Here is a 14,851-nt window from a genome sequence, read left to right as displayed (position 1 = left end):
GACATAAAATACATTGAAATTCTTGATACACAGACACCAACAGTGCAGTCCTGCTGGGTCCAAATAATTTCTTAATTTCCCTTTATTTATTTTTCATTCAGCAATTAATCAGTTGTCCTCCACTGATGCTGTGTCATTTACTTTGTCAGCAGTTCAGGGAGAGCAGTGGCAGGTTGGACAGGGATTAGAGATGGACAGCAAGAGCTGGGAAGTTCTAAAGAAGGTTCTGCCAAATTTCAAGGAATTTGGACTGCTAGGGAAAAGTTTCACCAGCCACAAGAGAGGGGTGAGTGTGCCTTGAGCTCTGATTGCAGCAGTCATTTCCAAGCAGGAAATGTGCTGCAAGTGGCCATTCTGAGTAGTGGGATCGGAACCTTCCCACCTGCAAGCAAAGTGTGCTGGACCTGCACCATAATACCTTTTATTTCAAGCTGAAGCCTCCCTAAGCTTTGAATTTGCCCATCTTTTCCAAGGCTTAGTTCCATTTTCCTGGTTTCACCAGTAGGGCAAGCAGCTGCAGCTTCACTTGTGAGTTCCTGTAGTAGTTTTCTCCCATAGGAGGCTGAGCCAGGACTCAGGAACAATTTCTGTCCTTCTCTTGGAACTTGATCTGGGTAATGGATAGTGGTGATGTAAAATGAAATACATAGAAATTCTTGATACACAGACACCAGCACTGCAGTCTTGCTTGGTCTAAATCAGCTTCTTAATTTCTCTTTATTTCTTTTTCATTCAGCAATTAATCAGTTGTCCTCCACTGATGCTGTGTCATTTACTTTGTCAGCAGTTCAGGGAGAGCAGTGGCAGGTTGGACAAGGATTAGAGATGGACAGCAAGATATGGGAGAAGTGAAGAAGGTTTTGCCAAATTTCAAGGAATTTGGACTGCTGAGAGGTGAGAGAGTCAGACAAATCTGTGGTGGAAAAACGGGGTTAACAGAGGTGTTTTGATTTAGACAAGGATAACGAGCAGTTAGTGGTGGAAAACAGAGTTACTTGAACCTTGGGAAGGGTTTGTGTTTGACCAGGGAAGGTAATTTACACTGGAAATACATAAAATTCTCACTGATGAGTTAGATCAAGTTTAGATACTTTAAAACATGACTGAGTTGAAGAACGTGATCCCATTTAGCTGCTGTGTGGCCTGTGCTGTACAAAAGGTCCAGACAGATGGAAGGACTCCTGCAGTGCATGAGGAGAACTCCTAAGCTGAGGTTCAGAACAAAGCTGCTCTTCTGCAAACACTCCAGCTGGTGTTGCTGCTTGGATAATCTGACTTTTCCATCAGTGGGGCTGGGATTTCTCTGGGGCTGTGCTCATCCCAACTATTTCCATTTCTTCAGCAGCTTCACAGTGGAGCCCTCCAGGGCTCTGGAAGTGCTCCCAGGAGAGTTTGCCATGGAAGAAGAAGCATTTCCATGCTGCCTCTTCCACTGCTTTGAGGTAACACACGAGGCATCTCCGCTTTGAATTGTGAGAGAGTTTTTAGTGAAGGAAGCCTGATGGAATTCATTAGGGAAGAGAGGTGTGGTGTGGTTCCCTTTCAATGGATTTCTGTCAAAGTGTATTCTGAAGTTGTTTAACTGTTGATTTTCCCTTATTGTCTGTGTTTAAACTGGGGAATCCCCATTCACCTGCAATGTTAAGGGTATCAACTGAAAGAAACCCTGCCTTGGCCATGATTTCAGGGATATCAGTGGATGGGGAATCCCCCTTTTCTTGCTGAAATAGATCAGGGAAGACCCTTTATGATGGGATTTTATTGGTTTGAAATGAGAGCAAACCTTCAATTTTCATCATCTTTCAGTTTAAATTGACAAGGAATCCTTGTTGTGCCTTAGTTTTAGGGTTTAAATTGGTAGAAACAACAACTTATTCCATCATTTGAGGGATTTATAGTGAGGGGCAAAAAAAGGGCTGGGAAAAAAAAGCGGCAAAAAAGGGTGGGGAAAAAAAAAGGCAAGAAAAAAGGGTGGCAAAAAAGTGCAGGATGGCAAAAGTGAAGGGGAAGGTGGCTAAAAATGGCAGGAAAAGAAGACAGGGGGAAAAGGGTGGAGGAAAAAAGGGGGCAAAAAGGCAGCAAAAAAGAGCAGGGGAAAAAATGGGGCAAAAAAAAAGGGGAAAAAAGGACAGCGGAAAAAGGGGGGAGGGGTGACAAAATGGAGATGGCATAATGGTGAAAAGGTGGTGTTTTAGAAGCAGGAAAGCTCTAGAAAGGTGAGGAGAAAAGGGTGCAAAACATGAGCAGAAAAAGAATGGAAAAATGTGAGGGAAAAAGAACGGGAATCCCAGAGACACCCCCACACCTCAGGCCCCCTCCCAAATCCCACAGCCCACCCCCACATACCCCCAGGAGAGCCCCTCCAAACCCCACAGACACCTGGGCCTGGATTCCCACAGGAACACTCGGGAACAACTCGGCTCCTGCAGCGGGATGGAAACACCCGCCAGGGCTGGCAGTGTGTGCCCACTGTGCTGCCAGGCTGGGAATCAGCTGGGTGGGGCCATGCCATGGCAAAGGGTCCTGAACAACTGCCAGGATTCTGGGCTCCAGCTGGAGCTGAGAGGCAAAGGGATTAGTCCAGGCAGGAGAACATCCCATCATGGGGAACTCCTGCAAAGCGTGGGTGTTGGGAACAGAGCCAAGGCTCCCAGATGGAAATTCACAAGGGCACCAGGCTGGGAAGTGAAGGGCAGAGCTGTTGTGAAGGTAAAGCTCAGTTCATTCAGAGGCATCACACAGGTCACTTGAGCACTGCTACAGGTGGGAAACAGAACATGAGAGATTTCCAGGAAAGCCTGTGTAGTTTGGTGGGGAAAAGGAGTCATGATACCCAATGGCTGCAGGGATGGTGATCTAAATTACTTCAGACCAGATTTCCTCTTTTATTAATTGGTGAGGCTTATTAACCTTACCTGCAGTTATAAGGCCAAGTAGATTTGGAATATATTCTAATTTAATCTAGCTGTCCTCTGTGCTGCATACTCACAGCAGCCGTATTTAATTCATATGATGTGTGAATTTGCTTCTGTCCCTATCCCAAATGTCAGCCTTCCTGGTCTCTCAGCTTCTTTTTAAAATGCTGGTAAATCTTCTGTGTCCCTCTGCAGTATTTCCACAGATAGAAACAGTGGAACTCTATCTAAAGGATGCTACCTACTGCTGAGCACAGGAACCAGTGGATGTTATATCAGCTAGATTGAAAAGTGACCAAGATTTAGATGGGAGCTGAAGGCTGGGGCAGCTCACTTTGTTCAAGCAGTGCCTCAGACTGAATACAGGAATTGTACCTGTGCAATTACTGCAGGTAATTGCTGCAGCTGCCAGAGGTGAGCTGCTCGTGGTTCCTTCACAAAAGTTTACTGACAAATGACTTTTACAAGGTCAGGTTGTCAGGGCATTCCATGTCCTCTCAGGCCAAACATCAGGCTCAGTGTGTGTCCACAATGTCTTGGAGCTTGCTTAAAGGTGAAACAATTTCTTCATGCAAGAACTGTAATGCTGAAGTCAGACTTTTTGCCATCCACAGTGATGGATAGCAAAGTGTGGCATTTGCATACAGCAGCAGAGCAGACCAGGTGATGGGAGAGCATGTGGTGAATTTTCTACCCACATTTTTCCAGATAAGATTTTTCTGAGTCATGCCTTAAGTTTTAGCTTTTATATTTTTCAGATTCTGTGAATCTTTAATGCTTTAGTGTGTAGTTCTGAGTGTCACACTAAGGGATGGTGAGCTCTCTTCACAGAGCAGGGAGACAAAACAATTCCTGCTCTAGCTTGGGACCAAGGACAACCAATACAAGTTTCAGACCCAAAAGCATAAACAAGGGTGAATTGAAAAGAGAAAAACAAGGAGTATGAAACTTCATAACCTGAAGCTGTAATTTGACTGCAATATGCAAATGGACCAGAACTGACAAAAGTGAGAGGCCCCGTGAGCACTCGTGCATTTTGTGTCCATTTTGGTTCACCTTGGGTGCAGCCCTGGCTGGGCTCTTGTGCTGCCCAAGGTGGATCCATGGAGCCCTTTCAATAAATCCCTGCTTTATTCTTTAACTCTGTCCAGCCTCTGCTCTAGGTCAGCCTTCTCAAGGCATCATGAGCAGTCAGAGATCAAACGAGTTGTGTGTCATGGTCTGAGGTTGGCACAATGCCAGTGCTTACATGAAAATGCACTTTCCCTAGTGGCTTCTGTGAGATGTGATCAGGAACAGAGCAAAGCAGGCTCCAACTCAGGAATAAAGGAAACAAACTTTATTAACTACAACATCTAAAAAGGAACAGACACAAAACTAAGAATGAAAACCCTCCAAATACATTCCTCCTCCTCCATCTTCCTCTCCACAGAAGACGAGGGCATCCCACACCCTCCTCAGCCGTCTCTGTTCACGCCACTGCTTCACTCTTGGCTCCAAGGCATTGCCTCCCCCTGAATGCAGTGTCTGTGTCACAGGAAAAACACGGGTCTGTCCACGGCATACAAGAAAAGAGTCCAGCCGAGGCCACTCCATCGTCTCCTCCCACTTCTTCAGACATCTCTCACAGGCACCAACTTTCATCACACCTGCTCAACTCTCTCTCTCTCTCTCTCTCTGTCTCTATCTCCCAGGGGGTAGGAGGGGGGCGATGCTTCTCAGGCCTCCTCCACCCTTCCATCCTGCAGGAGCCTTCACCCCCCTCCTCTGCCCAGGTCTCCACTACCTCACCCGGCCGTGTGGCTTCCCCTCCCTCACCAGCCCCGGCCGGGCAGGGGAGCTCTGACCTCCTTCACTGAGCGGGACCAAGAGACAGTTCTCCTGGCAGTTCTTGCTTTTAACCCCCTGTGTTCTCAGAGGTGGTCCATACCTTCAGTGGCCAAACCAGGTGCCAATATTCAAATCCAAGCACTGATTGGTTTGACCACAACCTCCCAAAAAACTCACTTCCTTAACCTACGACATTGTGTCATGAGGTTTGCTACTTCAGTCCTCTGCTGGCACCTCTTAGAGATCAACATGAGTTTTATGCCCTGCTGCTTTTGGGAGGTAGGTGGAATGCTGCTCTCAACCTGCTAACCAAAAAGTTCCATCTGATTAATCAGATGAGTGCTATCGTTCTATATCCTGCTGACTGGTAATACCTATGAGCAATTGGGCTGTAATGCCCCAGCTGGCAGCTTTTCAGTGCTGGGTCTTGCTGTAAATTGTAGGAATGTGCCCCCTGTTGACAGAGTGACAAAACTATCCTTTGTCCCCTTAAAAAGGAAATAAGCCCAGAAGTTTCTCTCCTCGATTAGGTGAAAAGGCATCTCATAGGACCTGGGGGACTTCACCTCAAGCTTAAGGATAGCCAGCTGGACAGGAGCCAAAAAGTCCTGCCTGGGCAATTCACTAGAAAAAGAAGAGAACAAAGAAACTAATGGCTTTTGTGAGGTGTTTTACCAGGAGCAAGGACTCTTGCACCTGGCTCGGTTCTTCTCTGTAAAGAGTTTTGTTATTTTGCCTTTTATTAAAACCTTTTTGTGTCTAACACTACCACAGAAGCCATCCTGCTGATTTTATACCTCCAGAGGTAGCTGAGCTATCTTGGGTGTGAAATAGATCTCCAAGAGCTTGAGACCTGGCTCGAGGAGACTCCTATTACAGTAAATCCCTAAAAGCAGAGGGGTCTCAGTGATTTATGCTAGCCAAGTGTTCCCAAAGAGGATTCAGTTAAGGATGCATTCTTGAGAGAAAATGTTGCTGCTCTGTGCCCTTCTGCCTGGTACCTTTTCCATGGGAAAGCCCTGCTGTGTTTTGGTGAGGAAGCCTCTGTCAGGATTTGCCTGTTCCTATTTCTAGGTCACTTGCCTTTATGGAGCATGTCCTGTCTTGACTGCAGTGAGTGTTCTTCAGGCTCCAGACAGATTTCTGAGGCAAATAAAAGTGAGGACAATGTTCCTCACCTTGTTTTTCTGTCCTGCTCAGGGCTGGCTACTGCCTATCATCACTCCTGCTAGCTTAACACCAGGAATGGAGGCCACCAATGTTGCTTCATAACTAAGTCAAAAGGGTCTGGACTGAGAGTTTTATAAAACAGTTAAAATGTAATGCTTTTCCAAAGATGTGATGTATTATTATCTTGTAGCTGTTCTAGCTCTACCAAAAAATCCCCTACTTGAGTAGATTGAAAAGACTTTTTCTCTCTCTGGTAACTAAAATACCAGGAAGGGTGTTTGTACATGCCACCACGGCCTGAAGGAATCTCCTCCCAACCTCCTGAAGTAAAAGCAACCCAAGCAAACACAGTGTATCTCAAAAGTGTGGAAGACTTTTTTACTTGCTGCTCAGGTGTCAGGACTGCAGATTTTTACCACTGCTCTCCTGCAGTGAATCCCAGTGGTGGCAGTCAGGGACACATCCCTGTCCCCCTTCAAGCACCTGGCTTTGCAGTCCTGGCATCTGAGCTCTGACCAGGCAGGCAGAAAGGATTGCCAGCCTGAGTCAGCAGCACCTGGCTCTTTCACTAAGCTTTCCTTGTCCAGATTTCCTTGTTCTTCCTCCAGAGAGTGGCACCATTTCATCAGTAAAATCAGACCAGTTCTCCAGGCAAGGCGCAGACTTTGGCCTCAGGGTAAGAGGCACTGATCCTTTCAAGATTTTTCTCTGTTCTAAGTGCAGTTCTTGTCGTAGCAGTTCCTGTCACCTTTAACTGTGGTCTTCTAAAACGTTTATGTGCAGGTCTTGTTCTTCCCCTCTCCACCACCAGAGAGCTCTGTTCTCTCTTTCTTGGGACAGAAGAAAGTGTCTTACCAGTGGGGAAAATGTAGAAGCCCATTTAACATTAAAAAAAGGGTATTTTATATAAAAATGGAAGATTGAATGGGAAGAGAGAGAAGAAGAGGAGAGCAAACAGGCAGTGGCTATTCTACTGGTTTTTGACAGGTCTCCCAGATCCATATAAACAGAGACACTGGAAAGTGCCACTCTCCCTTTATTTTTGTTCTGGAAAAAAGGGTGCCTTGGATGTCCCCCCAAGACAGAAGAAATGGAGGGAATGGGGCACTGGTGCCATGGGGTCAGTGACAGCTGGTCACAACAAGTTTGATGCTTTGGAACTGAGAATTTTATTGCACATTTACTTCAAACCATGGGATCAGATCAGCCTGTCAGATCAGTTCAGAGACCTTTGTAGGTCAGTGTGCCTGAGTGCCATCAGAGTGGTGCTGCCCTCACTGTGACAGAGCCCTTGCCTCCAGGGGCTTTGGAAGCTTTTCTATGGAGCTTTGACAGTTCTGGTGGAATCACAGATCAGATGAAGCCCTGCCTAATCTGTCTGGGCAGTGTGCTGCTGGAGCCACTCATGGATCAGCTGGTGAGCAATGGCCTGTTTGGGAGGGAACCAGGGTAAGAAACTGCCATCATCTTGCTTGGAAGAGCTGGGCTCCCTCTTGAGACCCTCCACAATTTCCTCCAGGCCAAACCAACGGGCTTCCTCCAGTTCCAGGGTGTCCATATTGATCTGGAAAGAATTCAGAGGGCACCAGTTCCTGAAATCAGCTTTGAATGTGGGCAGTGGTACCTTGCTTCCACAGAAATCCCATGCTGGAATGCCCAGAGTGTTACATCTATGCCTGAATTAGGCCCTGATACCAACCCAGGGAAGGACATTACTAAAATATCACTTTGTTGTGCTGGCTTCCTTAGGGAAGCCACAAACCAACCCTGCTCCGTCGTGGCAAAGCAAAGTGGCTGAGCACAGTAATTCGTGTGGTGGAACCTGAGTGTTCTATGGCAAACGTGTGAGGGAACCTCCTCTGCAAAGTTCAGAGGGAAAAATCCAGGGCTGTTGGGCTCTGGGCTTGTACATGCAGCGACCTGAGTGAAATCTGGCACCTTGCAACAGGAGATGATGGGATTGTTTCAAAGTTTCTTCTGCACTTCCAGAAAAAGCCAGCAGAAAATTGCATTTACGGGGGGTTTGACGCTCTCCTAACTAAATTCCGCGGACCGAAGGAGGTTTTGCTGCCTGGGGCAGGCAGTGGAACAGCTCGGGCAGCCCGAGGCGCTCACCTCAGCCCGCGGGGCTCGCACCAGGGCATGGCAGGCTATCATCAGGGAGCTGCTCGGGAAGGGCCAGTGCTGGGAAGCCGAGTAGCGCAGCGACTCCACCTCCAGCCCCACCTCCTCGGCCACCTCTCGCCGCACTGCCTCCTCCACGTTCTCACCTAGAACCAGCCGGAGTCAGGCAAGGACGGCATCACAAACCGTGCCGAGGAAAAGGCAGGAGCGCTCATTCCCACCCGCAGGAGCTCCGGCTGTGCTGTCCTGGAAACACTTGCTGGCGGGATGCTCCATTAAATTCATCAACCTCTGATAAACACAGGCACCAGAGACATTTTTGGCCCCGTCTACATACAGATGGTGGACACAACAACTCAATTTTAAGCCATTTTCCCTCCTGTAATGAGAAGTCTGTACTTTTTCTTCTAAGCCAGCCACAAAATGGATTTTAAAAGGGTTATGACCCAGCAAGTTTAAAGCTTGTATTTGCTATCAGGGACTAGAACAACTGCTAGACACCCATTCCCTGCAGGTACGTAACAGCTATTCTGAATTCTGTCTGCATGCAAACACTGATCTATTTAGATGTAATTTTTTTTCCCAGCTATCATAGAATCACAGACTGGTTTGAGTCCAAAGAGACTTTAAGGATCATTTAGTTCCAACCCCCTACCATCAGCATGGACACCTTCTGCTAGACTAGGCTGCTCAAAGGCTTACCCAGCTTGGCCTTGAACACATCTGAGGATGAGGACACAGATCACCTGTGTGTCCATCCTCCTCTGTGAACAGGGATTGTGGCTGCTGTCTGTTACAGTAAGGTAGGAAAATCATAAAGAAAGGCTTCATAGAATCAAGCCTGCTCTCCTGGGGTCACTGGCTGGCCTGGTCAAAGCCAGGATTTTGCAAGCTCCCATGTGAAAGCAATCCTGGTGTGAGCAGTTTGTTAGCATAACAATCTATTCCTGGGTGAAAAACAACCAGCACCTGTATAAACTGTTTTTGCTGTTAGATAGAAAAATTAAAACTACCTCTCACAAACAACTTTTCCTGCACGTACACATCAGGGGTTTGACTGACCAATCAATACAGGTTAGTAACAATATTGTTACTAACCAATACATTAATTAGCAAGAAAGCTACCAACTGATTGGAGTCACACACAAGGTCTGTAAAACTATAAAAATTAGTTGTGTGACTAAAGAATGGGCTTTTTCCACTATGAAGAAGATGGAATCCCTTGTGATTTATCCCAACAGATGTCCCCACACCCTGCATGCCCAGGGCCACTGTGCTGGGTCAGAAGCCACTCACCCATGTCACAGAAGCCTGACAGAGCCGTGAACATCCCCGGGGGGAACGAGGGCTGTCGGGCCAGGAGGCACCGGCTCCCGTCGGACACCAGGGTGATGACCACTGGAGACACCTGCCACGTGCACCACAAGGCAAAACAAGGGCTTCAGACAAAACAAGTAACTGCAAATTTTTGCTTTTCCTGGCTGGTTGAGGGTCGCTGGCTGACCACTAAAGACCAAGTACCCAGCTAGGCACAAATCCCTTTTCCTGCTTCCCCAGGGGTGAGCCAGCAGCGCTGCCCTCCTGTCCCTGTGTCCCTCCCCTGTGCTGCCAGGTGCTCACCTGAGGGTAGTAAGTGACTCCACTGGCGTGGCAGACACGTTTGCTGCCAGCTGGGTTCTTCTCAGTGGGCTGCCCAGTTTTGCTGCAGTACTGGTGGGAATCGTGCCACCGCAGGAGGGACTGGGCCTGCCAACACAGAGGAGCACAAACCTCATTTAGATATATAGATATATATATATATACCTAGGGGGAAGAAATAATTCAGAGCAGTCTCCCTGAATGATGCTTCGTGTGCAGTCGGGGGGATAAACTCTGTCTTTGGAAGCCTCAGAAAGGTGAATGAAGTATGGGCAGTTGTGGATAGATAGAATGTAGGAGAATAGAGATAGTGGTAATCTCACCCCTAAGGAGTTACAGCTGTGCTAATTATCAGGAATTAGGAACAGGCCTGCCCTTAATAGGCCACAGCTGGATCCAGTTAGGAGGGGTATTGTAAAAGAGCAGGTTGGCTGGTCCAGAAGGTTGGATGGAGTTTGTTGGCTGTGCTGAGAAGAAGGAGGTGTCAGTGCTGTGAAAAGCTGCCCATGAGAAATCACCAAGAAGGCATGAAACCTTTGCAATAAGATGGCAACAGGCAGTGCTTTGAAAAGTGGATTCTGTAATCCATGTTTGCTGCTTCTAAATTTGAGTATGTTTGGTGGAGGTGGGCAAGAGATATTGTTCTTTGGGACATAACAGGAGTTGTATTGGGAGCTGGACTATTTTAAAGAGTCTCCAGCCCTGAATATCTTCTTGAAAAATAGCCCAGGCATCACAAACATTGCAGAGCAGGAAAGGAAATACAAGCTATTTCTTCTTATGGGTCAGGACAGCTGATTTTCACACACAGGCCTTTTCTTAGGCCTTCCAAACACAGGGCATCTGCAGAGCACCAGCTTATAAGGGAGAGGTTTTAAAAGAGCAGCTCTGAGTGAAGATGCATAAGTTTGTTTGTGATTTCCAGTTTGCCTGATAGTTGTTGAGCTGAGGACAAACTGGGATTGCTGTCATTTAGCATATTTCAGCTAAATGGCATAAGTTACTGCAGTCATTTTTAAGTCACTTTTCTGTTTCTCTTTCCCTTGCATCTTCCTTTTGGGACTACAAATTTGAGAAAAGTGTTGTAATTTATAGTGTGTCTGCATCTAAGTTCCTGAAAGTGTACAGTAGGTACTTCTACAAGATTAGATCATAAAAGAGTGTGGGAGATGAGGAGAAGGGTTGATGTTAGAGACCACATCTCCCTAAAGTAAAAAGCCCTGTCCAATACCGAAGCCAGCAAAGGAGAATCCTTCCCATCCACGACAAAGAGAGCCTTTCGTAGGTCAGTAAATGATCCCTGCAGTTCTGACTCAATGACTGATTTATCCAAGGCTCCTGTTCAAGGGAAAAAAAACAAAGAAAAAAAGAAAATTTTATCTCATAAGTTTCAGCTATTATTAGTATTATTCCAATTTTATGCCCTTTGCTGTCCCAGTATCCAGTTTCTGGGAGTTCCCATGGAATTGAACGACATCAGGGGAAGCATTCCCAAATGTGAATGGCCTCCCCCAGCCCACCTTGCCTAACACACACAGGCACAGGAGCAGCAGTGCAGTCCATGACCTGCCACGCTCACAACAGCCCCCACAGAGACCCAGCCCAGCCCTCCTTGGTAGGACAGGTCCTCCCAGGGATTAGGGATCTCCTCCATCCCAGTGCATCAAGCTGGTGCTGGCAGGGGTGGAAGAGGAGTCGTCCCAACCTAAATCCAGCGCGAAGCGCGGTCTGTGCTCGTCCGAACATCCGATCAGCACCGACTTCTCCATCCACTGCTCGGCCTCCTGCAGCTTCTCCAGAATCTGTCTCAATTCTGAACAGGGAAAGGGGAAGAGAAGGCTGCGATGAAAGCAAAGACATCTCTGGATTTGCTCTCTGGATCTTCAAGGCACAGGGAATCCTGGCTCAAGGCAAAATGCCCATGTGTGAAAGGGGACCAGACAAGAGATCCCACACAGAGAGAAATCTAAAATCTGGCTTTGCTCCTAAGCTGTAGGAAGTTTAGACCATGTCAGGCTAAAGGTCTCCATGCTGTAATGCCTGGGAAGCAGCTGTCCATTGGTTTTGTCCTGCACCAGCCAACAGCTTTCTCTCAAAGAAAACTTTTCCTACATTACACCAAAAAGACCTTTGTTTGCCAGTAAGGCCTTGTTTGTTTTCCTGCCAGCCCTCTCTCTTCAAAAGGCACAGTCCCAAATGTTTAAAGCTGACCACCTCAGAACAGATCAGGTTGATACCATGTGTGTCTCTGTTTCATTTCAGCTGTGTGATCCACCAGGTGTTTCTTTCTGGATGCACCGATTTCTTTCTTACCTGCTGCACTGAGCTGTGGTACCAAATACTTCTTCCCAACTTTCTGCAGGAAGGGGGAGAGATTGTGAAAGAGGTAGAAAGTTCCTGAGGTCTGAGCTTGTCTACAAAGGCTGTCATCTTCCTTTAACTGATTTAAGTATCTGCAGTGAGAAAACGATTGGGAAGATGAATTGAAGATCGTGTTGAGATTATTGCTTATTTGGAGGCCTTTATTTTGCACAGAGCAGGGAGGGCTGAATGGGCAGATGAGATTTAAGGTATTCTATGTGCTTGGAGAATTTTGACAGCTGAGTCACTCTTTGGTGGACTGCAGCCTCTAGTGAAGTTTGTGTGGCATAAAATGCTGCAGTTCTTACCTACCACACGAGTACCCTGAACTTTGGAGATGCAAGAAGAACAGTAACCCAGTCTCTTAATCCAAAAGGTCTGCTGTAAAGGTTGAAGGAAACCTTGATCTTCCCTTTAAACACCCCAGTCCGTCCCAGCTCAGAATATTCTGTGAATTTGGATGGCTCCAAATGCTGTTTGGCCGAGCTGCTGAGCACTTCTGATGTTCAATCTGGTTCCCATCAGGCTACATGTGTTATGTTGTCACACTGATGTGAGGGGTAAAGACCAAGTCTTAGGGCACAGCTGGCTGGAGCTGAGTTAGGAAAAAAAAATCTTTGGAAAAAGGATGTCAGCATATTCTCCTTCCAGGCTGTTGGAAGCAATATTTAAAACGAGGTGAGCAGCACCACTTCAAGTCTTCCTGGTATTGTAGGAGCCCTCTAGGCAGGACAGGCAATCATTAACAGAGCTTCAGCCTGAGAGAAGCAGCTCTTACCAGTGGTGAAGGGAGCCCAGAGGCCTTGGATGTTACCCTTCACAGAGCTCACAAAGCATTTATTGCTGTGTGATGGCTGAACTGGTGAAGGATTAACCCCCAGGTCAGGGTTAGGTAGGGCTGCTTGTGCCAAGCTCTGGCCTCCCAGTACTCAGGAATCAGATGAGAACTTACCTCATTTTTCTCACATAGGTGGAGTGCAACCTGCAGGCGAGGGAGGAAACTCCTCTGTGCAGTGCTTGATACACTGCAGCCATAACCAACAGCTACAGCTGGTGTCTCTGCCTAAAAAAAAAATAAATAAAATGTAATGCAGCAGAACCCTGCAAGGTTAAGTTTGATTTAAAAGGTGCAATAACCAGATAAATCTCCACCTCAGAGAGTCTGCAGAATCTGCTTTCTAAAATGATCACTTCAGTCACACTTCAAACTCCATTTCAGGCCAGTTTTAAGACTACTTAAAGATACCTCAGTTTGTTTCCATCTCTGAGTGTGCACAGCTCTTACAGAACTTGCTTATAAGACTAGAATAGACCTTCTTCTCCCAAATCCCTGTGTCCTGGGGAAAAGGGCAGAGAAGGTGGCTGCTCTTTTGCTGGTTTCCTACACAGTTGTAATGGCCTTGATCCAACCACACATCCTATTGCAGCACACAGTGGATCTGTGGGAAAGGCACTGATGCCAGGAGAGCGCGAAAGACAAAATATCAGCTGTGGAAGAAAATTCCCTGAGCTAGACAGGGGACAGCAGTTGCAGCTGAGCGGGATCATCTCCAGCTATGAATGCTTTTTGTGCCAAGAAATCCCACCACGTTTTCAGCCCAGGCTGAAAGCCTGACCTCAGCTTCAGGATGTCAGGAAATAGCCAGAGACCCAAGACAGAAGTGAGCTGTGGTGCACAACCCCTGGTGATCACTGGGATCACTGCACCCTGCAGCCATAGAACACAAAACCCTTTATGGAGGAAGTCACCTTTACTTTGTTACAGACACAAGGGCAGTGCCAGGAACAGTCTGAGAGCTCTTCCTTCAGCACAGGGCAGCGATGGCAGCCCAAGAAGTGCCAGGAACAGTCTGGGAGCTCTTCCTTCAGCACAGGGCAGTGATGGCAGCCTGAGGGGTGCCAGGAAGAGTCTGAGAGCTCTTCCTTCAGCACAGGGCAGCGATGGCAGCCTGAGGGGTGCCAGGAAGAGTCTGAGAGCTCTTCCTTCAGCACAGGTGATGGCAGCCCGAGGGGTTCCTCGGCACAGGCTCCTATTTACACGGGGAGACTTTGCCTTGCTGCTCTGGACATCTCCACCCCACATCCCCTTTCCCACCGCCTCAGCTGACCGGGATGATGCCTTGGGGAAGCCACGGGGAGCAGTGGGAGCTGGACACGCTGGTGCAGACACCTGTGGGGACGGTGACTGCCACGCAGACCGTGTCACAGAGGGTTTGGTGGGGTGACAGCCGTGTGTGTGTGTGTGTGTGTGTGTGTGTGTGTGTGTGTGTGCCGCTCTCCCCCCGTCCCGCACAGCCCGGCGTGCGAACTTCCCGCAGCGCCGCCTTTGCTCGGGAACAGCGAGCCTGTGCCCCGACCCGAGCGCCTTTAACCCCTTCCTCCCTAGGAACCACCGCGCCACGCTTTGGCTGGCACCGTGAAAACCCCCAGAGAGCAAAGCCTCCACCTGCAGAGGCCGTCCCAGCTCCGGAGAACTCCAGCGAGGCGGGAGCGGGGCCGCCCTTCCCGAGCGCTCCCACTCCCGGCGCCGCTGCGGAAGCCGGGCTCATCCCTCGCTGCGCTCCGGCCGCGCTTCCCGCACCGGGAGCGCTGGGAATTGTAGTGCTGCCTCTTGTTCCTGTTCGGTACTTTCTTTTCTCCTCCTTTTTTCCCCACCCCGAGCTGCTCTGGGTTTTGTATCCCCAGCGCAGGAGCGTTATTTAAAGTAAAGGACCACGCGTCCTCGAATAGGAAAATATGCCAAAAATCACACGGGAGCACCATTTGTGATAATATATCTGTGCGGAATTTTGGAAGGAATTTGAGATGGGACT

General features: G+C 48.0%; 1 protein-coding gene across 1 annotated transcript; it reads right to left on the bottom strand.

The window, feature by feature from the left end:
- Window positions 1-7,060: 7,060 nt before the first annotated feature.
- Window positions 7,061-14,603, bottom strand: NUDT13 (nudix hydrolase 13). The gene is made up of 9 exons (XM_041405050.1): window positions 14,485-14,603; window positions 12,991-13,101; window positions 11,991-12,130; window positions 11,383-11,490; window positions 10,909-11,015; window positions 9,660-9,785; window positions 9,336-9,447; window positions 8,031-8,185; window positions 7,061-7,479 (listed from the first exon to the last, which is right to left on the bottom strand). The coding sequence occupies exons 2-9, from the start codon at window positions 13,071-13,073 to the stop codon at window positions 7,285-7,287; spliced, it is 1,026 nt and encodes a 341-aa protein (XP_041260984.1). The 5' UTR covers window positions 13,074-13,101; window positions 14,485-14,603; the 3' UTR covers window positions 7,061-7,284.
- Between the last annotated feature and the right edge of the window lie 248 nt (window positions 14,604-14,851).

Source organism: Onychostruthus taczanowskii, unplaced genomic scaffold (genome assembly GCF_017590055.1).
Source record: "Onychostruthus taczanowskii isolate IOZ18803 unplaced genomic scaffold, ASM1759005v1 scaffold22, whole genome shotgun sequence".
Lineage (NCBI taxonomy): Eukaryota > Metazoa > Chordata > Aves > Passeriformes > Passeridae > Onychostruthus > Onychostruthus taczanowskii.
Note: the sequence above shows the minus strand (reverse complement) of the source record. Positions and strands in the feature narration are given on the sequence as shown.

Coding starts and splice junctions, on each gene's coding strand:
- NUDT13 (XM_041405050.1), bottom strand. CDS start 13,073: ATGGCTGCAGTGTATCAAGCACTGCACAGAGGAGTTTCCTCCCTCGCC. Junction 11,491..11,990: donor ACCACAGCTCAGTGCAGCAG/GTAAGAAAGAAA, acceptor TTCCCTGTTCAG/AATTGAGACAGATTCTGGAG. Junction 9,448..9,659: donor GAGTCACTTACTACCCTCAG/GTGAGCACCTGG, acceptor TGCACGTGGCAG/GTGTCTCCAGTGGTCATCAC.